This window comes from Syzygium oleosum, unplaced genomic scaffold (genome assembly GCF_021117445.2).
Source record: "Syzygium oleosum isolate NSW1041296 unplaced genomic scaffold, Sole_v2.1 Sole_v2.41, whole genome shotgun sequence".
NCBI classification, from domain to species: domain Eukaryota; kingdom Viridiplantae; phylum Streptophyta; class Magnoliopsida; order Myrtales; family Myrtaceae; genus Syzygium; species Syzygium oleosum.
Window position 1 is genome coordinate 2639313 of NW_026607525.1, and position 26961 is coordinate 2666273.

Below are 26961 nucleotides of genomic sequence, written 5' to 3' on the forward strand. Positions count from 1 at the left end.
TTCCCACGGGTGCAAGATCTCATTGAAATCTCCCATACAAATCCACGGGAGATGGTTGGCTTGGCCGACTAGCTGTAATTTCCCCCAGAGTTGGAGCCTTTCTTGGTATACTGTTGTAGCGTGAACAAAAGTGACTCTCATATGGTGTTGGCTTCCTATTTCCAAGCAAATTAGGTCAATCAGCTCCGACGAGGCACTTACCACCTTTAACGAGACCAGATCAGTCCATAATACCGCTAACCCCCCTGCGATACCCGTTGGGTTTACCACTACACTAAACTGGAAACAAAGCTGTCTCTTCAGCCTCAAGATAATTTCTTCTTTGTTTTTTGTTTCCATCAAAAAAATGATGCTGGGCCTCTCACGTGCCACTAAGACACGCAGTTCCCGATTTGTCGGGGGATTGCCCAACCCCTGACAATTCCAACTTAAGATATTCATGGGACACCCGGTGGCGTATTAGGGCTAGCCACCAAAGCCCGTACTTGAGAATCAACCAGAACTTGGATAGGGGTATCTAAAAGTTGGGTTTCGTCCAAGACGGGAGCGATTACCTTCTGGGGAGAGTAAGGGCTATACCTTCTCTGGGTCTTCCTGCTTACCGATCTCTTTCCCTTACTCCTTGTCTTTTGATAACCAAGAGAGCTCCCTTCTGTCCCTAGGGTAGAGACTGGAGCTTTGATCAGCAATAACTGTTGCTGGAGACCTTCTCTAGAGCCACTAACACTTGCTCCTCTTTCTTACGGATTAAAACAGAGGACATCCCCGGCTTCTCTCCGTCGCCTTCTCACCACTTGGAATTAGTGGTCTCTTGCCTCTCGATTCAAAAGCCACCATCTGAAGTGAAGGGGATGGAGTTTCAGGGACGATGTCATCATCCATATCTACATTCCTAGGCCTAGCCTAAAAAGATTTCCAAAGGGGGCTCCACTCTCTCGATTCAGCACGAAGCCAAAGTCCAAAGCATCCGGGTTCGTCAGTTTCAAGCCTGTTCTCGTCGTAATGCTTGACTTCGCAGAACTTAGCATAGTGCCCTATACGACCACAAGCATAGCAGAAATGTGGTAACCTCTCGTATCGGAAGTCCACCCACAATTTCCTCCCTCCTTGGCTAGCTATCGTTCCGGGCTTCAAAGGGGCTGCTAAGTCGATTTTTACTTTGGCCTTACCATTTGAGAAGTTTGGTGAAGCCTTTGGGTCGGTCCTAACATCAGAAACACATCTAGCAGCTGCTGTGATTCTCCTGATGGATTCCTCCGAGGTCCAATTCAAAGGCAAACCGTGCACTTGGACCCAAAAATCACAGTGTGTGAATTCATAATTTGGGAGTGGGACATCCGGTATATACGTTTTGAGCACCACTAGGTTGTTAGAGAAAGACCAAGCTCCAGCCTCTAAGACCCTTTTCAACTCAAGCTCCGTTTTGAAAGTGAAAGCAAAAGTCCTTTGGTCTTCCTGAGTAATATTCACTGAGTCAACTCTCCACGCTTTCTTCATAGTGCTTTGGAAAGCTTGGAAGTTAATGGTCGGATTTGAGAACAGTTGGCCGAGCATAGTCAACCGGCATTCTTGTAGTCTCTCATTTGAAACCGCTCCATCGATTACTGCTAAGTCGCTTCCTGACCATAAAGTACCCAGTTTACTACATAGTGCAGCTAAGCGAGCCTCTGAAACTTCATCCTCCTCCATTGTAGTTCCAAATAAAGGATAGCTCTGAGCCGCACGGGCCAAAGGCAAAATAGAGCTCCTACGCCGAAGCACACCCCGATGCCGAGTGAAGAGGGAGCTTCAGAAATATGTTACCAAGAAAAAAACTCGCATACCCAATCAAGACTACTAGGCTTATTTGTAGCAAACATCTCCCCGTTTAGTAGTTAAAAACCATCGCAGAATAGGTGAAAGTCATCCATAAGCTTTTTCTCTCATTTAGTAATTTTATCGAGCAGTTACTAGGCATACTTCCTCCTGGGTTATCTCCAGCACCTTAGACAACTACCAACTCCTTTTTTCAGTAAGAAAAAACAGCATTGAGACACCCAAAGTACTATCCCAGCTCAGAATCCAACATGCTAAACGACGACCTTTCCATCGTGAGAGCCGAGGAAAGCATACCCGGAGCGAGGAGGCAAAGTCTAAAGCATAGACCAATCCATTGCAGCCAAGAGGACAGGGAGTGAGCAAGAAGACATGGGGGTGGATGGGAACCTCTTCAAGCGAGAGAAAAAGAGACCGGACAGGAATAACAGAGCCGGATTAACGGATCTTATGGAGCGATGAAGCCATGACCCACCAGGCGATCTTCCCAGATGACGGTCCAGACGAATCATAACTCAGCCATTGCCGAGGTTGGGGAGCTTCTAAGCTTCTTGATGAAAACGAAATCTTTGGAGACAGATAAAAAATTCCAATCCATTGCAGCCAAGAGGAGAGGAATGATCAGCGAAGGTGGTGCGGTAACAGAAATTAGGGTTTGGTGATGGGTAAAGGGAAAGGTATAACTACCCCTTGGGGTAGAGGGGAGCTCTTCAAGCGAGAGAGAAAAAGAGGAGACTCAGAGAGCTCCTCAGCTTTTTTTGTACACACTTGGATCAGCTTGTGCTGACACCTTTCCATAGTCATTAGTTGGCGATTTTCTACGACAAACACCAGAAATAGATTCCTCATCCTTCAACGAGCCCAACCCAGCAAATGCCGTCGCCGGAACCACTACCACGCGCCCTCATGCACTATCCAAGTCTTCTGCGCGTGAGATCACGCACCTGAGTGTCTCTTGTGTGACAACCTCCTGCGGCTTGCCGATGTCACTATGACATCATATTTAACGGCACATTCTAGTATAACTTCAAGAAGATTTTTAGTGGAATCCATCCGATAGACCGTTAGCTAAGAGAGTTGACATAAGCTTAAACTAAGCCAAATTACTTTAAACTTTGAGTGCACTATTCACTAATCCTGCTCATATTCATTACTACACTCCTAGATGTTATCGAAACCTCTTCATATCACTGCTTTTCTTTGTCACACCCATATTCACTCGACGTTCTAATTCCATATTTATTTGTTAAGTTCTTTAAAATCACCAATTCACCCTATTTAGGTGATATTGTTGGCCAATATCACAATCCAAATAGCATATAATGATTTTTTCCATGAGTGCACAAAGCATATTAAAATAGATTATCATTTCATACACTCCCACTTGCTTCATGGTTCTGTGGGTCTTGTCTCCACTTCATCAATTGATCCAATGGCGAAAAGATATCAACCATTAGGAAAATGTCAACTCGGTAAGTTTAAAACTTGAAAATCATCAAATATGTAATTCGGAGCATATCAGTCCCTTTCAACAATCAATATGGTGATAAATCAATTATATCACTCTACACCATCAACGCACGTGTCAATATCTATCAATTCAATCTTAACGCATCAAACTCGGGGCAATTAAGGTCACGAAAATCATCCTTCGCACTTTTCGTATGTCACAAAATTAATAATCCACCCGAGATTCCATGCGTGCCATCCAATACTCCCAGTTAATTAATGTTTAACTTTACATCCCAAATAATATTATTGAACCTAAAAAATTCCGAATGTCATAGAAGTAATTCATAAAATTTGGGAGATAAGCTTAGCAAAACTATTTTCCCCAAGAGAAAGGAAAGGAGGAAGAAAAACAAAAGTAAAACATCTAAGGGTGCGTTGGAGAGAGCATTCCCAAAGTCTTTTAGGCCTCTAAAGGTCTTTGTACCAAAGCTGAGGCATTAAGTGACACAACCGCAAAGGCCTCCAAGCCAAAGTTCAGCTTTGTAATTGCTAAAAAGCCCAATACAACTTGAGACTAGCATTGGCTTTCAACATTTCAAAATTGCTGCTTTCGAGGTTTAATGAATTTTTTTCCCAATCTTGCCTTCGTTAATATCTCTTATGCATGTGTTGCCCTCAGTTACAATCTCTCCCTCTCACAGGTACTATTTCACTCCATATCTGTTGTCAATCGCCAAGGGTCGCGTTGCCGGTCACGAGGCTTGTCAAGGCACTAGATCTCTCGTCGATGCTCACTATAGATCTATTCATCGCGAGGCTCACCGAGGTCGCACGATCCCAGTGTGGCCATGCCTAGGTGTCTCGACCTTGGAGCCCTTAGTTGGGCTCGCGACGGCCCTCGGTTGAGCTGGGTCGACCCTTAAGCAAGCTCATCCTAGCCTGTTTTTTTTTCTTTAAAATACTTTTTAGATCGAATATCAAAGTTTACAAAATGTGTTTACCTAGCACTATATGTGTAGTTCCAATCCGACGAGGGCAGAAAGTAGTCGTCATGACATGACGGCCTGGACAAGGAGCTGCTCTTGCCAAGCTTCTAGGATGGCAAAGGGGCGGGAATGAACCGAACTGTATACCGAACAAGGAGAGAGCGATTTTGGGATATATATATACATATGTAAAAGTTGGAATTTACTCACGGAGGCACATTTTGATGTAATGGCAAACTTTGCTTTAGAACTCCAAAGTTAAGCGTGTTCAGGCTAAAGCACTATTAGGATGGGTGACCTTGGAGAAAGATGCTAGCCTATACGCGAAAAGACAAAATCATGAGGCTCGATATGGGACGGGCCAAAGCGGACAATACCTTAGTTAGTTAATCCAAGGATGTCACAATATGATATCAGAGCGGGACCCCCTTCAATAGGTGTGTGGTTAGGGGACAAACCATGCGGAAGCTAGTGAGCTTATAACGACTTGGTCCGATGAGGGTGGAGAGTAGTCGCCGGGGCTAGAGGATCTGGACAAGGAGCAACTCCTAGTAGGTTTCTAGGATGGCAAAGAGGGCGGGAATGAACCAAACTGTACACTGATAAGAGATAGAGCATTTTTTAGATATATATGTGAAAACTGTAATTAACTTACTGAGACGCCTTTTAACGTAACAACGAGTTTTGCTTTGAAACTCCAAAGTTAAGTATGCTCAAATTATAGCACTATCAAGATAGGTAACCTCCAGTGAAGGTGTTCACCTGTATGTAAAAGAACAAAATCACGAGGCTCGGTATGGGTATGGGACAGGTAAAGAAGATAATATCTCAGTGAGTTAATTCAGGGATATCACAATATGCATTTGTGAAAACCATCTACTCTAAAAGTCTTTTGCATTTAAGCAAAAACTTTTCCCAAATGCGCGGTAGGTCATGTCTTGCCTCTTATGTTTGAAGTCAACAAAAACCGTTGTTTGCTTTGATAAATGACTCCTCTATCTCTTGCCTTCTTTTAAGCAAGTCAAATTTCATATCATCCACCCAACTGTTAAAAGTGTCCATTTGTAGGGCCAGGGACTATGGCTCTCTACAGAGACTATTTGCTTCACATGTGTTTGGTTTGGATCAGATTTATGTATTGCCCAAATTTATTGAAGCACGTAATTGCCGATAATTTAGACCATCATGTTCATGCGAAATCTTGTTACTTTTCAGATAAAGTATGCTGATAGTTTGAGTAGACAAGATAATTTTGTTGAACATCATTAAGTCTCTACTGATTGTTGAGTGCATGGGTGATTAAAGATCCTGCTACGTCATGTAACAGGATTGCAGATGGATAAGCTATATTTGTGTAGACTTACGTACATCTTGTTGTATTATTTTCCAATTTTCCTCCAGAAAAACAAATAATAAATATATCAAATAAGTAATTGTAACTTTATGGATGGAGGGGGTTATGCCTGTGCCGACGAATAGTTTTCAATCTTCGCCTGTACTACTACCTAATAATGGATTGATTTATATAGCTATTTCATTTAACTATAATGTAACCGCGTGATGCAGAATCTATTAGTGGTGCATTTCTGGACCGGTTGGATAGGCAGAAGTCCAAACGGAAGGCGAAACGGTGATGCGACTAGAACCGACGGACCCGGTTGATGACATCGGATCGAGTTCGAATTCGGTCGTTTGAAGTGAAACGGCAGTCTGAACACAACTCACTGCCTTTGGCTGTGACTAACGATGGATTTTAGCGATTCGAAATCGTTTACATGGGTTTTTGTATTATTTTAATTTTTTTATGGGTTTTAATTTTAAGGGCAGTTTTGTAATTTTGATATTTTATGCTTTATAGTCCTAGTAGGGTTTGATTTAGGGATATATAAGCTTGTTTTAGGGTTCTTTTTGAGAAAAACAGAACATTATCATCAATATTGAATTTCGGGATTTCTTTCTAAGCAAGATTTTGCTTGAATTACTTGCTGAACGCTGCGCCAGGTGGTATCAAAGCCTATGGCGACTGGCGGTGGTCTTCGTGACAATGATCAGGAGATTGGAGCCCCAATCCTTGGGGACGACGCGCTGCAACGTTTGGAGCAACGTTTAATGGAACGCTTGGATCAACGAATCGATCAAAGTCTTCATTGTTTCGAAGAACGATTTGACGAGTTAACATATCGATTCGAAAGTCTCGGCATTGATGTGAACCGGAATCGGCGAAATAGTAGAAGACCGGGTGCAGATCTTGCTCGTGGTGATCCTGTTGATAGGCCTATTCCTGTCCGCAGGCAGAATAACCCTCTATTTTCAGAGAGTTTGGAAGAAGAAGAAAACGATTATTTTGATGAGGAACGTGCTGATTATGGCGGCAGACATCGTCATGGAGGATTTCAAAGAGGATATGATAAGAGAGATGGAAGACGACGTTACGACGATCGTGAAGGTAACGACTTTAAATTAAAAGTCGATATTCCTTATTTTAATGGAAGTCTGGGCATAGAAGAATTTATAGATTAGATTGCTGATATAGATAGATTTTTCGATTATATGGAGACCCTTGGTGAGAAAATGATGCGATTAGTAGCCTGTAAATTAAAGGAGGGTGCGTCTGCATGGTGGGAGAGATCGCAGAATAAGAGGGAGCGGGAAGGGAAAAAGAGAGTTCGAACTTGGACTAGGATGAGAAGGCTGTTGAAACAGGAGTTCCTTCCACTCGACTATGAACAGATTATGTTCCAGCAGTACCAACGTTGCTAGCAAGGCAATCGGATTGTACATGAGTATACGGCCAAATTTATGAGATTGGCGAAGCGGAATAATCTATCGGAGACAGAGGGACAACAGGTGGCCAGATATCTTGATGGTTTGAAATCCTTCATTCGAGATAAAATTGGGGTACAGTTTATACGAAATTTAACTGAAGCGAAGAATGTGGCGATGAAGGTAGAATTGATGCAGCAAGATAAGGGAAAAAAAGCATACGAAAATTATCGAGGTAGCAGTTCGAGCAGTTCAATAGAGAAGAGCGGCTTCAACAACCGCAACAACCTAGGGTGAAATCAAGAAGATAAGGCATTAGAAAGGCGTCCTATGAACGAGTCGAGGGATAAGGGAACGCAAGCACAGAAAACTGCGAACCCTAACCCCTATGCTAAACCAGCCACGATAAAGTGTTACAGGTATAATCAACCTGGACACCGATCTAATGAATGCCCTCAGAGAAAAACTGTAAACGTAGCAGCGAGAGATGAGGAAAAAGATGGGTATTGCTGTGAGCCAGATGGTGAAGAAGACGATTTTGAAGAAGAAGAAGAAGGGGAAGTAAATTGTGTGGTGCGTAAGATGTTGTTGGCCCCAAAACAGGAAGATAATTCGCAGCACCATCAGTTATTCCGAACTAGGTGCACTATTCTGGGAAAAATATTTACTATGTTAGGGTGGATTAAATCTGGAGCGGAAAGCATTTAGGTGACTGAGCAATGTAAAATTCCATTCTCCATTGGAAAATATTATGATGAACTGTATTGTGATGTGGTAGACATGAATGTATGTCACGTGTTGTTTGGGAGGCCGTGGCAATTTGATGTAGATGTGCAGCATTCGGGAAGGAGCAATCAGTATAACCTCGTGAAGGATGAAGTAAAGTACATGTTGCTGCCACTAAAGAATAAAGGACAACAAGCTGCTGCAAATAATTTCCTTATCCTTACAAAGAAATTTGAAGCTGAGATTAAGGAGACCCGACAGATTCACCCGTTAATAGTGAAACAGGCATTCGAGCCAAAGGTTGAATTACAAGTGGAGGAACAGCCCGAATCAGTTAAGCCGTTATTGAAGGAGTTTAGTGAGCTGATGCCTGTGGAGATCCCAGATGGGTTGTCTCTTATGCGCGATATTCAGCACCGTATAGACTTAATTCCTAGTGCTAGTCTACCTAATTTACCGCACTATAGGATGAGTCCTAAAGAGAGCGAGATTCTAAAAGTGAAGGTGGAGGAGTTGTTGCGAAAGGGGCACATTCAGAATAGCATAAGCCCATGTGCTGTTCTGGCCTTGTTGACTCCTAAGAAAGATGGGAGTTGGCGGATGTGTGTAGATAGCATGGCCATTAATAAAATAACTGTGGGTTACAAGTTTCCAATTCCGAGATTAGATGACATGCTGGATAGGTTGCACGGTGCTAAGTGGTTATCGAAACTGGATTTGAAGAATGGGTACCATCATATTCGGATTCGGCCTGGAGATGAGTGGAAGACAGCTTTCAAAACAAAGGAGGGGTTGTACGAATGGTTGGTAATGCCTTTCGGACTTTCCATTGCTCCAAGTACTTTCATGAGGCTTATGAATCAGGTTTTGAAATCTTTTATTGGCAAATTCGTTGTAGTTTATTTTAATGATATCCTGATTTATAGTAAGACTGAGGAGGATCATCTTATGCACTTAATGGAGGTGTTGACAGCTTTGCAAATTAATAGGCTCTATGTTAATCTTAAGAAGTGAAGTTTTTTAACTAATAAGCTGTTATTCTTGGGGTTTATTATTACTGCTGAAGGAATAGAGGTAGATGAGGCGAAGGTAAGAGCAATCAGAGAGTGGCCGGCTCCAAAAACAGTTTCTGACGTTAGGAGTTTTCATGGGTTGGCTACTTTCTATCGGCGATTTATTAAGAATTTCAGTACTATTGCAGCCCCGATTACTGAATGTATGAAGAAAGGAAAATTTCTATGGGGAGAGGAAGTAGAGAATAGTTTTGCCATTCTGAAGGAAAAGTTATGTACTGCACATGTTCTTGCCTTACCTGATTTTGATAAATTGTTTGAAGTGGACTGTGATGCCAGTGGAGTGGGTATAGGAGCTATTTTGTCTCAAGAGAGCAGACCAATTTGCTATTTTAGTGAGAAGCTTAGCGAGGCGAGGTAGAAGTGGAGCACTTATGACAAAGAATTATATTCTGTCGTAAAGGTTTTGAAGACTTGGGAGCATTATCTGATTGGGAAAGAATTCGTCATTTATTCTGATCATGAAGCTTTGAAGTATCTAAATAGTCAGAAGAGGATTAGCAAAGATATGCATGCGCGATGGTGTCAATTTTTGCAAAAATTTCCTTTCAAATTACAGCACAAGTCAGGTGTGCATAATGTCGTAGCAGATGCATTGAGTAGGAGAGCTGGCTTGTTGATTACATTACGCCAAGACATCTTGGGGTTCGAGCAGCTGAAAGACCGTTATGCAGATGATGATGACTTTGGGCAAATTTAGAAGTCATGTGCTGCTGGTCAACCTGTGTAAGAATTTTATGTGTAGGATGGTTATTTGATGCGTAGCAACCAGCTTTGCCTTCCTCGAACATCATTACGAGAGAAGGTAATTCGTGATTTACATGATGGTGGATTAGCTGCACACCTAGGTCGTGATAAAACTATTGCTGCAGTTCGGAAGCGATTTTACTGGCGCCAGTTGCGTAGAGATGTCAGCAGATACGTACAAAAGTGTTATGTTTGCCAGACTGCTAAGGGGAAATATAAGAATACAGGTCTGTATATGCCATTACCTGTCCCTGACAATATATGGGAAAATCTGTCCATGGATTTTGTGCTTGGTTTGCCACGAACACAAAGAGGTGTGGATTCTGTTTTTGTTATAGTTGACAGATTTTCCAAGATGGCGCACTTCATTCCTTGTAGAAAGACTTCTGATGCAGTAAGTGTGGCCAAGTTATTCTTTAAGGAGGTGGTTCATTTGCATGGTGTCCCTAAGTCTATTACCTCTGATAGGGACAGTAAATTTCTGGGGCATTTTTGGCGGATTTTGTGGAAATTGTTTGATTCATCTTTAAATTTCAGTAGGACAGCTCACCCGCAGACTGATGGGCAAACAGAGGTGATTAATAGAGCTCTAGGAAACTTGATTCGAAGTATTTGTTGAGATAAGCCGAAGCAGTGGGATGTTGCTTTATCACAGGCAAAGTTTACTTATAATAATGCAGTTCATAGTTCTATTGGTAGGTCGCCTTTTTTCTGTTGTTTATACAAAGGCACCTCAGCATACTCTGAATTTAGTACAGTTGCCTAAGCAAACGGATAAGAGTGTAGCAACGGATCGTATGGCTAAATAGATTGTGGAAGTGCATCATGAAGTCCAACAGAAGCTAGAGGAAGCTAATCAGAAGTATAAAGCTGCAGCAGATAAGCACAGGCGGAAGCAGGTGTTTGCGATAGGTGATCAGGTCATGGTTTTTCTTCGTAAAGAGCGATTACCAGTTGGATCTTATAGCAAATTGCAGCAAAAGAAGTATGGGCCTTACACTGTCAGCAAGAAGATCAACGATAATGCTTATGTTATAGACCTTCCACATAGTATGGGCATATCTAACACTTTCAATGTTACTGATTTATCATCGTTTCATGAGCCCATAGAGTTGTTATATCTAGATCCTGATTTTAACTCGAGGACGAGTTTTTTTCAAGTAGAGGAGAATGATGCAGAATCTATTAGTGGTGCGTTTTTGGACCAGTTGGACAGGCAGAAATCCAAATGGTAATGCGACTAGAACCAGCGGACCTGGTTGACGACATCGGATTGGGCTCAAATTCGGTCGTTTGAAGCGAAACTGCGGTCTGAAGACAACTCACCGCCTTTGGCCGTGACTAACGATGGATTTGAGCGATTCAGGATTATTTACATGGGTCTTTTTATTATTTTAATTTTTTTTATGGATTTTAATTTTAAGGGCAGTTTTGTAATTTTGATATTTTATGCTTTATAGTCCTAGTAGGGTTTGGTTTAGGGATATATAAGCTTGTTTTAGGATTCTTTTTGAAAAAAACATAACATTATCATCAATATTGAATTTCGGGATTTCTCTCTAAGCAAGGTTTTGCTTGAATTACTCGCTGAACGCTGCGTCACCGCGAGTAGCTCAATGTATTTTATTTTCAATTTTAAAATTGCAAGTCGCTTATCTTAAATTTTAAATTAAAATTTCAGAAGTAGATAATGAGAGTGGGCAATGAATACTCTTATTAGATTAATCTTCATTGGTTGATTATATGGAAAGCACACAACGTGCAGATCTACTTCATAAAAGGCGAAGCTGCTGTTAGCTAACCTACTTCATAGCGCGAGGGGAGGAAAAGCAAGCCAAGGTCCTCCATGAAAGGGGTGGGGCAAGAGCCCACCAAACCTACAGAAAAGAAAGAACAATAGAGACTAGTCTACGTTCAAAACATTGGAGAGCTTCTAGTTGTTTTCCTGAATTCCCACGAAGTCGTGTGAACGAACGGCATGTGTCTGTGGAAATTTTGAATGGGAAAAGTACCAAAAAAGTTCTAAATCTGTTACATTAGTACCAATTCAGTTCTAAATTTTTCAATTAGACCAATTTAGTCCTAAACTTTTTTACATTGGTACAAATTCAGTTCATTCGGCCAATTTAGGCAGAAAATCGCTGGCGTTCACGTGACACCACCAGCACTGACGTGGACAAAATTTATAATTTTTTAATAATTTTTCAAATTTTTTTTCTTTTTTTCACTTTTCTTTCCTTCTTTTTTCTTCTTTTAGAAACTGACGGCCACAGGCGAGGGCCAGCGACCCTCACCTAGTCTAGGCAAGGGCTGCCGTGCCCTCACCAGCCATGGGCAAGGGCCAACGCCCTCCGCCAGATCCAGGCGAGGGTCGAAACCGTCGCCCAAATCCAGGCGAGGGGGCGACACCCTAGCCCAGACCAAGTGAGGACCGACGCCCTTGCCCGTGGCCGGCGAGGGCACAAGGGCCCTCGTCTATGGCTGTTAATTTCTAGAAAAAGAAAAAAGAAGGAAAAGAAAAGAGAAAAAAAAAAAGGAAAAAATATTTTAAAAAATCTGAAAAAATTATTAAAAAATTATCAATTTTGTCCACGTCAGCACCAGCGGTGCCACGTAGGACCGCCGGCGTCCGCATCAGCGATTTCCGGCCTAAATTGGCCGGGTGGACTAAATTGGTACCAATGTAAAAAAAATTTAAAACTAAATTAGTCCAATTGAAAAGTTTATAACTGAATTGGTACCAATGTAATAGGTTTATGACTTTTTTGGTACTTTTCCCAATTTTGGGTAGATTTAGCTTGTAAGTTGTAAGTGATTGCGACTGAAAAAACCAATCACAACAATAATAATTCTAAGAAAACTTGTGTTTTTGCAATAGGACATGGTGTGGAGTTCTCACGATTTTTTGTTTTGTCTTTTTTAAGAAATCTAAATATTGTGTATATTCAATTGAATAATATAACGAACTCTTAAATTCATCTATGACGCTCAAAAACTCGTGTTGATCTAATAGCACAGGTTCCGATGGTTATTGATACGCAACTATACTAATTTTTTTTTTCTGGAATTGAGAAAGAGCGCACCAATATAGGTCACTATCCATAATTTAAAATACACAAATATGCGATACATGTAATTCTAAAGCTAGCGTCATCACAGGCTTTGAGGAGAGTCGAAATTGATATATGGAAACTATTTGTTGCTTGGATTAGACATCGGCATAGCTAAGATTGTCCATCTAATAAAATTTGTCGGTCCATATTCAATTCAGCATATGTATTAAATTTACAGAATAATTTTTCATTATTACGAGAATGCTTCTAAAAGGAGTAACATGTTAAACTAGCAAGATTTTTGCCTTCTGCGGAGGAGCAAACTTGTAGTTTTCTCGCTTAACAAATGATGGGCTGTTAAACTGATCTGAAAATTCTGATTTTGCCTGCTTGCATTGGTTATAGACCACAGGAATCGAAGGTATCTTGGTGTTATGTAAGCGTATTCCGGAGCAATATCAAGATAAATTGAATATCATTGGCTGTTTGACTCTTCCCCCTTTCATCCGTTGACTGAGATGAGCTCACGACCCACCAAACTTTAGACTTTAAAACAGGGTTAGAAATCTTGGGTTCTGCTAAGCATAATAGGGTGTTGAGTGTATCATTTTAATACCTCTTGATTTTGTGAAGTCCAGCACCTCTCGACCAGTAAAAACAGTTCCTTGATCGGCAGTTATAGTTTCAGATATGCCGAATTGATGTATAGTATGTATTTCTATGAACTGTTTTACAGTTTTTGAGTAATGTTTATAAGAGATCACTTCGACCCGTTTTGTAAAATAATTGGTGGCGACTAAAATAAAGCTATGTCTTGTAAAAGTAGATAAGGAAATCGATAACTTCACTTTGAATGACACTATACAAACATAATCTGTGCCGTAATGCAATCTACGATAAGGTTTGAAGAATACAGTCACTTCAATAGAACAAAGCGCAAACAAATTATGTTGGAATTTAATTGTCGACAAACCTTGATAACATGAAGATGCTACGGTAAAATTTAATTGACGACATGAATCTAGGGACTAGAGCTAAGAAACATGCCGGAATTTAATAAATAACGCGAGTCTGAAAACTAAAAATACAATACAAGAAAGTAAAGATAATTGAAATATTACATATTTGTTTTGTTTGTATGTGTTGCGGAAGCAAGCCATCGAACAATAAAATAGACAAATAAAAAAATAAATCGGACATCAGATTTACGTATTTCGGTCATAGTGATCTACGTCCAAAGGAAGAGCAGCAACGAATTCCACTATAAATCAAGCGATACAGAGGATATTATAAATACACTCGAGTCACTCCAACACTTTAAATGTTTCACAAGCCCCAATTCCACCCAATAAATCAAATAGTGTCTAACTTTATAATTTCTCACCAAATAATCTCTCAATCTCACGAAAGAATTACACATAAATCTTAACACAAGATTTTATAGCCCGAATACTGACTTATGAATACAATTCACGAGTTCCCTTTGCACGTCTTCACACACCAAGCATTCACAAACGAGCGGCGCTTCAAGTATTCAATGCATGCGTTGATCAACATGCGGCTAAAAAACTCAGCAACCAAATATATATCTATATATTCAAGTTGACCAAATAATGCTCCAGTTCAAGTCAATGATAAACTTTCCAAATTTGACCGTGACTTCAATAGAAAATAGGAAAGAACATTTTTTTTCTGTCTACTTTCCGTTTCCAACGTGAAGTCTAACGAGAGATATCAACAAGGAAGGAACAATTACAGTCAATGTGCAGGAAATTCCAATTTGACCGAAAGTTCACTTTCGAACCTCAGTGGCCGAAGACCTCAACACACCTTAGGAAAGCTAATATCCGAACTCGGTTGTGGATTCTTTTATTATTTTAAATTCTGAAATTCGTAATTTTGCTTCGCTCGATTTCGAACGTCCACGAAATATACAATTCCAAATATTCAAACCTCCACAATTAATAATTAATTTTGAATCGGGTTTTGTTTACGGATTCAAATTCGAGACATATTTTAATGATGTGGGGGAGGAGGGGTCTCCAGTAGATGAGCGACGATTTTTATAGTGGTTGTGCCATAATCGTCTCTAAGCAATTCTCCAGCGGTTGTAGCCATGTTCTTTTATTTCCAAAAATTTTGTACACATACTCTCATCATGCCATGATCTTATTCCCAAACGGTTGTTCCTTTAAAATCGTATGCTGCTTGCTCCACGACCTTCATTCCTCGACTCTTCTATGACTTCAAATCTATAACTACTCCACGATAGTGAGGGCAATCGACTATCGTTAACCATTCGCCATCGTATATCGACAAATACTCAGTAATGGTCACCGATGTGATCATCAACGACATCACATGCTCAATTATCCTCCACGCTCAGGTCACGTGTTCATCCATGTCGACGACTTAATTACCTTTTTGTGCAAACATACCGATTCCTTTATCTTAAATTAAAACTTTAAGAGTAGGCAATGAATAATTAGAAATATTTTTTTTCGTAAGAGATGAATAATTATACTTAAATCAATCCTAACTGATTGATTCTCTGGAAAGCCCACATCCTACAAGTCATGGTAAGCTAAATCTAATTCAAAGCGCGAGGTAGCGAAATCAAACCGAAATCGTCCTGCATCTTGCTTGCTTCACATGTTCCAATCTCTTTATTCCAACCTACTCCCCAAAAAAAAATAAAAAGTCTCCGGTCAACGTTCAACGTTCAACGTTGGAGGGCTTCTACTTGTTCCCTTGAATTTCCTATGGCGTGTGTAGGTCAGGTAACCACGTACCCCCCGTTTTTGAAGGTTTTCGCAGGGTCAACAGATAACGTGGTGGCATACCTATCTCTATAGGTGATCGATGTTATACGCTTGTGCTTAGGGCAAGACGAGAGACGGGTATTTATCATAAAAATATTGTATAGACTTTACTTACAATTGATGCAACGGGTAAAATCAATTACAGCATAATAATTGCACGAAAGCATGAGTTTTTTTCGATGGGATTCAGTAGAGGGTTCTTATAATTTCCCTTAAATGTCTTGAGAAATCTAAATGTCCAACGAACGTGGAAATTCAACGGAATGATATACATCGAACTTTTCAGTTTATCTATGACTCTAAATAATTCTTGTTGATCCCATAGCATACGTTGTAATAATTACTATTCCGTAACTGCACCTTCTTTTTCCTTCTTGAAACGAAAAGGAGTGGACCGAGATAGGTCACTATCCATAAATGTGAACATACATATATTCGATAGAGGTAACTATAATGCTAACCTTACCATATCAAGGGTCTGAGGAGAGTAGAAATTGAAATGTGGAAGCTGTGTTGCTCGGAATATATATCGGCATAAGCCAAGATTGGCCACCCAATAAAGTCCGTCAAATTTCGATCTCTGCCATAATTCATAACGTCGTCTCTTTGACTCTTCCCTCTTTCATCCGTTGACAGAGATGAGACATTAAGGGAGCAAAATGGAAAAGAACAAGAAGGAACAAATTCGTTCCACACCCATCATCTTAGGACCCGCCAAATTCTAGCACTTTGAAACGAGGTTAAAAACCTTGGGGCTCTGCCGAGCAATAAACAAAGCAAACTGTCACGTTTTGCTTCATGTCGAGCTGATAAATCTCTAGCTCGAACACCGGAGAGTGTCTAACCAGAAAAAGACTCTGAACGACCTTCAATTATGCCGAGACTAACCTCATCACCTCCTCGTATTCAATTCTTCTTCTTCTGCATCCCCTGTCTCGTCTTCCTCTGCTCCCTCTTCCATGTTGCCGAGTCTCAAATCCAAGACCAAGAGCAGCAAGTCCTGTTGAAGCTCAGGCAATCCTGGCAAGACCCATCTTCCCTCGCCCACTGGGTCGCCTCCAATTCATCCTCCCACTGCGCATGGCCTGAGATCACCTGCCAAGACGGCTCGATCACCGAGCTCAACCTCTTCAACCTGAGCATAAGTTATGCGATCCCCCCATTCATCTGCGACCTCGAGAACCTGACCAAGCTCGACGTCTCCTGCAACAACATTCCTGGAGAGTTTCCCACGGCTCTCTACAACTGTTCCAAGCTCGTGTACCTCGACCTGTCCCAGAATTACTTCGAAGGTCCTATTCCATCTGATATCGACCACATGGCTAATCTTCAGGTCCTGATTCTCGCCGCCAACAGCTTCTCATTCAACGTCCCAGCGTCGATCGCGAGCCTGCGGAGGCTGAGGATCCTTCACCTTTACCAGTCCGAGTACAATGGCACTTACCCTAAAGAGATTTTTGGCCTCTCTGATCTCGAAGAACTGAGGCTCGAGTACAACGACAAGTTTGTGCCGTCGCAGCTACCGCAGAACTTCACCAACCTGAAGAAGCTGCGGTTCTTCTCGACGGCGCAGACAAACCTGTTTGGTGGAATCCCTGAGACGTTTGGGAATATGGAGGCTCTCGAGCACTTGGATTTGGGGATGAATCTACTGACAGGAGAGATCCCGGGCAGCATTTTCGCTCTGAGGAACTTGAGCAAGTTGTACGTGTACAACACTAATGTGTCCGGGTCGATCCCTCAGGTAGTGAGCTCCATGAACCTGAGCGTGATCGATCTGTCTGCTAATAATTTGACGGGGAACATACCTGAAGATTTTGGGAAGCTCGAGAATCTATCCAGCTTGAATTTAGAGTTCAATCAATTGTCCGGTGAAATCCCGGAAGGTATCAGTCATCTTCCCGCTTTGTCTGATGTCAGGCTGTCCAACAACAATTTATCAGGCACGATCCCCCCAGATTTTGGCAAGTTTTCCGCACTCAGAAGATTCGAAGTGGCCTTCAACAACTTGACTGGCACATTGCCGGAACAACTGTGCCATGGCGGCATGCTGTACGGGTTGGCGACACTGGACAACAATCTCAGCGGGGAGTTGCCAGAGTCACTAGGAAATTGCAGTACTTTGTCCATCGTGAGATTGAACAACAACGGATTCACTGGCAATGTGCCTGGTGGACTCTGGACGTCGCCGAACTTGACGACTTTGATCTTGAATAATAATGGATTAACCGGTGAGCTTCCCGAGAAGCTGTCCCCAAACCTCGGTCGGATCGAGATGAGCAACAACAGATTCTCTGGCAAGATTTCGAGCACTGTGTCTTCGTGGAGGAACTTGGTTATGTTTGATGCCAGTCATAACCTCCTCAGTGGCACCGTTCCGACTGAATTAACCGAGCTTCCTTCTCTGACGTCGCTTTTGCTAGGTCAGAACGAGCTCTCCGGGAATCTTCCCACAGCTATTGTTTCGTGGAACTCCTTGAACACTCTGAATCTAAGTCACAATCAATTGTCGGGACCGATTCCTAGCAAAATCGGTCTTCTACCAGTACTCACGCAGTTGGACCTGTCTGAAAACCAACTGTCCGGCTTGATTCCTCCTGAAATCGGCCAGCTGAAGCTGACCCTTCTCAATTTATCCTCCAATCGCCTCAGTGGACAAATCCCAGACGAGTTAGAGAACCCCGCGTATGACGCCAGTTTCCTGGGCAACCCGGGCCTCTGTGCATCCAATTCGTTCATGAGGCTCAATGTCTGCAATTCCCAATCCCCTAGATCGAGCAAAGGCTTGCCGACCAATCTCGCCTTGATTGTGATCTTGGCCATCACAGCGGCGATGTTCATTTTGTTGGCGGTGGTATTCACAATCAGAGGTTCCAGAAAGAAGAGAGACAGATCTGATTCAACTCCGAAATTGACCCCATTCCAAAGTTTGAATTTTACAGAATCGAATGTTCTGTCGGGATTGAAGGAGCATAATGTGATCGGAAGTGGCGGATCAGGGAAAGTATACAGAATTATCGTGAATCGTTCAGGTGAGACCGTCGCAGTAAAAAGGATTTCAAATAACCGAAAATTGGACGAGAAGCTGGAGAAGCAATTCTTAGCAGAAGTGGAGATACTTGGCAACATAAGGCATCTGAACATTATCAAATTGCTGTGCTGTATTTCTTGTGAGAACTCGAAACTCATAGTGTACGAGTACATGGAAAATCACAGCTTGGACCATTGGCTTCACAAGACCAAAAGATCGTCACCCGTCTCAGGTGTAGCCAACAATATGTTCTTGGTTTGGCCCAAAAGGTTACAGATTGCGCTAGGAGCCGCTCAAGGACTTTGCTATATGCACAATGATTGTTCACCACCCATCATCCACCGAGACGTGAAATCGAGCAACATTCTCTTAGACTCGAAGTTCAATGCAAAAATTGCTGACTTTGGCCTTGCAAGGATGTTGGCCAAGCACGGAGAAGCCGTTACGATGACTACTGTTGCCGGTTCCTTCGGCTATCTTGCACCAGGTTTGTCTATTCACTTAACACGAGTTCATTTCAGCTATGCAAGTTCACCTTCCTCATATCTTACCAGCAAGAATATTTAGTTATGTCTTGCCTTTTCTTTGTTGAATAACAGAGTATGCTCATACAGCAAGAGTTAATGGGAAGATCGATGTTTATAGTTTTGGAGTCGTTCTCTTGGAACTGACCACCGGGAGGGAGGCTAACGATGGGACCAAAGACATGTGCCTCGCTGATTGGGCACGGCGTCACGTCCAAGATGGCAAGCCGATATCTGATGCGATAGATGAGGAGATCAAGGACAACTCGTACCTAGATGAAATTAGCAATGTCTTTAAGCTCGGGATCTTTTGCACTGCTACTCTGCCTTCCACAAGGCCCACAATGAAGGAGGTACTGCAATTGCTGCTCAAATGCAGTGATCAGCTTTACAATGTCGAGAAGAAATCCCGACACGAGTTCGATGTCATTCCCCTCCTCGGAAATTCCAAGTACAAGGAAATGCCACGCAGCGATTATCATGTTCTCGAGTGCAACACTTACTGACTTTTAGCACCAGAACAGTTGCAGAAGCCGGGTGAAGGGATTTGGACTGCCAATTTCTGTGAAACTTCCTCAACTTATTCTAAATAAAGATAAGCATCAAACGTTTTGTCTAACTGTGTATTAGTTTCTGAATGTGTACGATAGAATATACAGAATACAAGAGAGATGGATATGTAAATTTGAGCTAGATAGATAGAGAACAAGGTTGTGCACTTTGTGAGCAAACCTATATTTAGGCAATAAAAGATCGAAGATGAAGAGCACTCCTGCTACTTAAGACTTCAAAGAAGATAGTCACATCAGCAACGAAAGACGTTGCTGTACCGTGAATATCACTGTGAAACGTCTGATCTTTTGCCGCATTTGCTATTAAGCCTATTATATGATGCTGACACGAAAGGAACCAAGAAATGAGACCCGTTTACTTGATACGATTGAGTTTTAAGAATAGTACAACATCATCTCACGAATGCACAAAACTTTTTACAGCAACTTCTGTCCAACTTGTGACATGAATAATGCAAAATAACGGATCAGTACTAAGGCGATCGGTAACTTCGAAATGATTTAGCAACTATCGGAATTTTTTAGAATTTCCCTCAGTAAACTGAAATGCAGGCACTTTGTAACAATGTCTTGCCGACTCACCATTATGGCCTCTGAGATACAAGACAATATCTCCTTGAACAATCTATTATTGATCAATTCTAATGAAACATCCACAAAATAGAAATCCTCGAGAGTTTCAGCTAAGATAGTTCCTGCTTTATTGGGAGTAATATAAGGGCTAAAAAGGAGCTTTCTAAAGAGTGTCCTAATGGGAGCCTGATCCTTCATTTATTCAGAACTTATTAAATTTGCATCTCTTCTTCATCGGATACTTGAGCTATCTAGACTAAAGTTACTCGATTCTTTGCTCGCTAGACTATTACTGGCACCCCACCTCGAAGTACGATACAACAAGACCTCAAAGAGGCCCAAATGATATCCTGAGAAAAGGGTGCGGAAGCATACAAAATTTGGAAAACTGAGATTCTCATGTCAAACCGAGATACTTCAGGTTCACTCCGTCTCGAGGTATTATGAATGAGAGGCCGCCAGAAGGGCAGCTCCAATGCCTGAGCCATCATTTGAAAGCACAATCACTGTGTTCTCAGCTACTTCAGGTCCCAGCAACTCTCTGAGAGTGGCCTCCACGCAGTTCCGGAATTTGGTGTAGTGCTCAAACAGACCTCCATCCAATGCTATAACTGATCTCTGCTTCTCCCCATCCCAAAGGGTATCTCTTCCCAGCTTCTTCAGGATGCTGAATATCCCGACAGCAGCAAGACGAGCACCTCGTGTGGTGACTATGTTGCATAGATCAACTACAACTCTCCTCATTCTCAAGGAGGTGTCGGATATCTGAGGATGGACAAATCAGCGTTAACTATAGGGGGACTCAGCAATTCCAAAAGTGGGGAACTGAATTTAGGAAAGTGAAGCATTAAAAGGGGAATTGCGGATTCAGCTGTAGATAATTGCACACAAGAGAAAACTATCCGTCATTGGTCCAGAAACATGGACCATTAGATTTGGATTTTAACTCCCTGAATATCCAAACATCACAATCAATCCACGCTGTGAAAGTAGTATTTACTTCACAATTGATATAATTAGAGATTACCCTTTCATTAGTACTAGACAGAACGGAAGTGAAAAAGCGGTGCCATTAGAGACACCACAGGTATGATATTAAGCTGCAGCTAGGCTGATACCTCCAAGATATCGCTCAGTTTTTTCCCCACCACTGTAAGATCAGAAGACGTGTCGTGATGCATGGCAGACATGTCAGGAGTCCTGCAAATTTGGTACATAAGTTTAAGGAAACTGAACCATCTTGTGTCCACATGAAGAAGCAGCGAGGATTAAATTTATAATTGTACCTTAATATAAAAGGAATTTTTAGCTTCGGTGGAACGATATCACCAAAAAGTGCTGATTCCTCAGCCATTCTCAACAAAACTATCCGGACAATTTCTCCAAGATACATGCCAGAAATCAGCTTCTCATAAGTCTACCGATAACAACAAAATGAAGTTATACATCTTTCTTAAACTATACATTCATGAGGCACGTTGAAATAGAAAAAGAAGTGAAGCCACCTGCTCTCCCGGATTCAAACTCTCATCATCCAGGGTTTGATCATATTCTGTCAGTGGAAGGTGTGACGACTGGAAATTTCCCCATTCTGTGTTGATAACCTACAAGGACAAAGATGTTTGATCACCCACCATACATTTGCCATATTCGGTAAGTTCAGTCCACTTTCTTTCAAACAAAGCATTTAATTTTGAAAAAGAAGTGAATAAATAAATCCAGCAGTATAACATGACAATCCAGAAATGAGATGAAATCAAGTTTGATAAGTTGATTACAGAAGACCACAGTAACAGTACTGGATCATTTTAACTTCGATTCGCAACAAGGGGATAGAACAGTCTACGCAACATCATGAGATGAAGTAGGCTTTGTTTGGTGACAGAGAAAAAAAGGACTCAAAATTTAAGTACCGGTGACTTTGAATGCTGAAGATTGAAAAGCAATTTGATAATGCCTGACAGGTGAGCACTGAACACTGTTAGTTTATTAACAAACATGGAAGGTGAACATTTTCGAGGCAATAGCAACATAATGGAGAAGATTTGGACATTTATCAATAATTTTTTTTTCATTGAACTTATTCCTAACTTGATATATCATGTGAAATTTTGACTTAACTAAATCTATTAGTTTACTAGTTACTGTTATCCAATAAGCCTCATCTCACAAAATGTTAAAGTGATCCTCGTGACAATGGATAAAAGAATTAAGGAGGAAAAGAACTTACCATTTCTCCTGATTTAGGCAGAGGACCGTGCCACTTGGGAATGGCATGTATCCGCTCAACATAAGCAGCATTTGTTCCAGTACCCAATATGACAGCAGCAACAACATCTGGGTTGTAATATCTACCTCCAGCCAATGTTCCAATTGTATCATTAACCTACATCAACTAAGCAAGTCAAGGAATCCTGACTATGAAACTCAAAACCAGTTGACAGAAAGTGCTAAGCACACATTAGTAACACCTAATTCTTCTTCCTTTTTTCCATATAATGGTGCCTAGTCCAGATTGATGCAGAAGAAATTCACCAAGTAGAACACATAAAAATCTTAAAAGATCTCTTGTTTTAAGCTAAACAGTAAAGAATAAACTACACTTACCAAAGCAGCCACACGCATGTCAAGGCCCACTCTCTCCATAGCTTTACTCAATTCACTGACGACATCTTCTCCAACCTACTCAAATATCCATAAGGGAAAGAGAATACCATGGGTCAGATGATAGACATCAGAGTTTGTATAGGTACACACATGAGAATGTCGGAAAATCAGATGATATGACAGACTTATTCTTCCATTCATGCTGCCAGGATAATAGATCACTTCTACAAGTGAACTTGCACAAATCTTTGTTATGCTTGCTTTTCTAAATTTTTCTTGTCATAGCCAAAGGCAAGTTTAGAGTTGAACTCCACAATACCCACAATCGTACAGTGCACTACAAGTCATTTCTCGACAATCTCCAGTTCGCCCACCCATTTGGCAATATAAGCAAGATCCAAAGGAGACATATAAATAACCCATACAAAGAGAGATTCTCGTATCTCACTGTGATGCAGATTGAAGACTTGAATTCTTATTGTAAGCAACTGGACAATTCACAAATGAACTTCAAGTGGCATATTCTCATGTCCTCAAACTCATTCAACTGAGATAAGAATGGCATGTTTTAGCTATTAGCTCGCGTAACTTCCTTTTTCTGTCCTGGTGAACAGTCTCTAGTATAAACGAGGTTGAACTGTCATCTCTTGAAAGAGAAAAATTTACAAACAAGCTTAAAATGAGTTCCATTCAAAAGTGGATCCACATGCATAAGTGGGTGGAGGTGGATGGATCTGCAATCAGGATGAAAGAGATAGGCATAACAGCAGTTAATCACAAGACAGTCATGGGATGAATGTAACAGGCTGTAAAAGACAAGTAAGACAGTTATTATCACCGCATCTTCTATTGAGAATCCTTTTGTCCATTTAATTAGAGTCCCGGATGCGATTGATGATTGCCTAACCGGAAACGAGAAGGTAAAACCAAGCTCCCTTTGTCTACCAGGGAAAGGATGTGAATCTTCACCTTCTGTGGCAACAAATTTTGCTAATGCCGTGGCGATGAAATCGAACAATTCCTATAAACAATTGGAAATAAAAGAAAAGCCTTAGGGCATAGAACTAATATTAGTACAGGAACACTAATTAGCAATTATACAGATGGACAGAGACTCACATTCGAACTTCCGGTCATCAAATGAGGTGGTATCGAAACTTCTTCAAATTCTCGTTTGATGATGCCTTTCTCCTTTCCGCCTAGATGTACACGGAGGACGCGGAAATTTGTGCCACCAAGATCCAAGGCATAATATAACCCTTTCTCATCCCTAAGAAAGACAAGAATTGGTGTTGGATTCATCATTCATGGAAAAAATAAAACAGCAAGCTAAAAAGTATGGGCAGTCTCTAGGTTGTTGGCGATCGCGCTTGAAGACCCAAACTTTATTCCAAAATATAATGAAAGGCCCTCGACCCTGAATGTTGTTTCAAATACCAGAAACGTTATACATAGTTTTGCAGGGGAAGCATCAAACACTTGAGGCAGATATCAGCTTCTTTCGTCGATCGTCCCATGGAAGGTCTAATAATCATTTGAACCAAAAGAAAGAAAATCAAACTGACTAAATACGAGCAATTCTTGTTTCACTTTCGGCTCCGTCACCACCCGAAATTCAAATGGAACGAGAGACTACAAAGACGGTGAAACATAATTCAAATTCGTCTGTCCCTTTTGGACTTTACTGTCTAAATGATCGCGAAAGCAAGGTCTCTCCACCACTTATAATCTCTTTGTCAATCAAACACCTTTGATCAATCAAATTCCAACAAGTCCATGAAGAACATGATTCCAACAAGTCAATCAAGAACACACTACTACAATGGGACGTTCTACAAAACGGTCACATTCAATGAAAACATTTAGAAGCAAAGATACTTGCGAAACTCACTAAAACTATCATACTAGCTCATTTAAAATTTTTGGGCACAAGGTAAATATCATAATTTCCAATACTTTAAATATACTGGTGACACGCAGGATTAGTTTTTCAAATCTAATGTTCGTTACACAACAAGACCCGGGAAAAATTTGATGTCGTTCTTGAGGTAAATCGTCAGTTCTGCCGCTAAAACCAATGATGGGCAGAAATGAAAAAGAAAGAAAAAGGAACGTGGTTACCCTGTGGGGAGGCTGTCGACGTAGCTGATGAGCATCTTGATTTTGCTGCCACCGTCGGACGCGAGGCCGGCGCGCATCTCGCCGACCATCGCGTCCGCCACCTGCCTCAGCTTCCAGACCGGGGTCCCGCACTTCCCCTCCAGCTCCTTCACCATCTCCGCCGCCCTCTCCCACTTCCCATCCGGCTCCGACCACCCCTCCTCCACCCCTCTCCCGCTCCTCCTCGCCGCCACCACCGCCGCTCCCGCCGCGACCGCCGCCACGGTGGCGCACACGACAATCGCCGCCGCCTTCTTACCCATCTCCCACCGCCCCCACGGCCGCCAACCCCACAGCACACAGACCCCGAGCGAGTAACGGTTCGCTTACTCACCCAAGTTTCGTCCTGTACTATATTCTCACACACCTTGACAATCCTGAGATTTGCCGAGAGAACGAAACAGAGGGACAGAGCTTGGATCCGAGCGAGCGACGACGAAAGGTTGATCTCGCTGTCTGTGGGCGTTCCTAGATGACGCTGCTTTCTGATTCAGCAGGTGCAAGTTGATCGTTATATAAAGACGAATTATCCACTTGGCGGTTCCGGGGTTTTGGACGTTATCAGGAATGTGACCATTCGTGTAAGGTGCGCATGAAGGAAGCGGCTAAGGTTGGTGAAGACTTCGGCATTTTGTACTGAGGTTTCGGTTCTTTTCACGACTCCGATGATGACTTGCCGGGTGGCGGCCTCCGGAAGATGTAATTGTCGGTGCTAGGCTAGCTCTAACTCGCGGCTTTATCGGTCTTTGATTTACTTTCTCTCTCTTTTTTCGCCTTTTTGATTTCGAGATTTTGATTATCCGAAATAAGATGAGATGTGAACTACTCTGATCGATTTATAGTTTTGTTAATTCGTGTCAACCTCGAAACTCGGCTTATTATAATATGTCCGATGTCGGCTTACCTCGACTCTATCATTCTTATTCGAGATCAATTCATTTTTGAATTATGTTGGTAAGATTTGAACTCAATCGAAGTTTCAAATTATCAGCGACGTGGATAACATAACATAAATACGGTGCTTACAATATTTTTTCAGGGAAAATGATCACTGAACTATGGGCCAATCTAATGTGCAATGTCGTCTTTAAATTTTTAATTTGTTCGATACGGTTCTTGAAATTTTGGTACATATTCAAATTAGTCCATAAAATATATGAAAATATCAAATGTTGTCCTTCCATTGATTCAAATTCAGGAATACGCTGAACATTTTCATATAGTACAGGGACAAGATTAGACATGTTATCAAAAGTTTAGAAACCATATTGAATAAATTAAAAAACTAGGGACGGTAATGCACATCGAACCATAGTTCAAGGAAACATGTGTATAATTATCTACATTTTTTTTTACACTAGATAATCATCAATCACGAATCAAGAAGTTGACAGCTCAATCGAGCTCGCTCGCAGGAGACAACGATAAGTCCAACAACATGTTCGATACCAAATTGAGGATAGGCTGGATAGCTACGGAGGCAATGCAAATCCGGTCGCCCGATGAGCCCGCAGAAATAGAAATCTGAAGGGTTAATAGCGTTGCACTTTCGTTATGTGTGATTACCCCACTTTCTGGTGGGGTCAATGATTAGCCCACTTTGATAGACGTTCCTTGTCATCAATATTATCATCATCTAGAGGTAGCGTGTATCAACTTGTTCATCCTTAATAATAATATTAATAATAGAGTTAATTGTGACTTAGATCTTCATATCCCAAAAAAGTACGGATCGAGCATGGACAAATTGTATTCATTCAAAAAATTTTGGGTACTTTCAATTTACAATAACTCATTTTGATGGCTAGTTAGATCGTGCTCGATGCCGCGTGAATTTGCGTGATCTAACTGTTCATGTGGAGTGTGGACTAACATGGATCGAGAGTATCCCATGGTTTTCCATTTTCTTCCGACTCCGTTTTGCCCAAGCCTGATAAATTTTTATATAAATAATTCGATATTTTCTAAATATTATGCTTCTACGATAAGGTTCTCGAGGCACGCCGTCCGACTTCGACCCCCCGCTTGGTTTGTCGTGGACCGACCATACATTGAAA

General features: G+C 41.5%; 3 protein-coding genes across 3 annotated transcripts; 1 reads left to right on the forward strand and 2 right to left on the reverse strand.

The window, feature by feature from the left end:
* Positions 1–903: 903 nt before the first annotated feature.
* Positions 904–1689, reverse strand: LOC130136051 (uncharacterized). Its single transcript, XM_056306028.1, has one exon. It carries the CDS (start codon positions 1687–1689, stop codon positions 904–906), a length of 786 nt encoding a protein of 261 aa, XP_056162003.1.
* A 14404-nt stretch (positions 1690–16093) lies between these two features.
* Positions 16094–19761, forward strand: LOC115671006 (receptor-like protein kinase 5). The gene is made up of 2 exons (XM_030592431.2): positions 16094–18955; positions 19068–19761. The coding sequence occupies exons 1-2, from the start codon at positions 16312–16314 to the stop codon at positions 19496–19498; spliced, it is 3075 nt and encodes a 1024-aa protein (XP_030448291.2). The 5' UTR covers positions 16094–16311; the 3' UTR covers positions 19499–19761.
* A 414-nt stretch (positions 19762–20175) lies between these two features.
* Positions 20176–25216, reverse strand: LOC130136072 (hexokinase-1-like). Its single transcript, XM_056306096.1, has 9 exons — positions 24866–25216; positions 23864–24014; positions 23583–23765; positions 22745–22819; positions 22368–22523; positions 21643–21741; positions 21424–21554; positions 21256–21337; positions 20176–20902 (listed from the first exon to the last, which is right to left on the reverse strand). The coding sequence occupies exons 1-9, from the start codon at positions 25165–25167 to the stop codon at positions 20579–20581; spliced, it is 1503 nt and encodes a 500-aa protein (XP_056162071.1). The 5' UTR covers positions 25168–25216; the 3' UTR covers positions 20176–20578.
* Between the last annotated feature and the right edge of the window lie 1745 nt (positions 25217–26961).

What these genes read in the sequence shown, in the direction of transcription:
- LOC130136051 (XM_056306028.1), bottom strand. Translation starts at nt 1,689, where the DNA reads ATGGAGGAGGATGAAGTTTCAGAGGCTCGCTTAGCTGCACTATGTAGT.
- LOC115671006 (XM_030592431.2), top strand. Translation starts at nt 16,312, where the DNA reads ATGCCGAGACTAACCTCATCACCTCCTCGTATTCAATTCTTCTTCTTC. An exon ending in CTTCGGCTATCTTGCACCAG is followed by an intron (nt 18,956 to 19,067) that starts GTTTGTCTATTC and finishes GTTGAATAACAG; the next exon opens with AGTATGCTCATACAGCAAGA.
- LOC130136072 (XM_056306096.1), bottom strand. Translation starts at nt 25,167, where the DNA reads ATGGGTAAGAAGGCGGCGGCGATTGTCGTGTGCGCCACCGTGGCGGCG. An exon ending in TGATGACCGGAAGTTCGAAT is followed by an intron (nt 23,766 to 23,863) that starts GTGAGTCTCTGT and finishes AATTGTTTATAG; the next exon opens with GAATTGTTCGATTTCATCGC. An exon ending in GTTTGAATCCGGGAGAGCAG is followed by an intron (nt 21,555 to 21,642) that starts GTGGCTTCACTT and finishes TGTTATCGGTAG; the next exon opens with ACTTATGAGAAGCTGATTTC.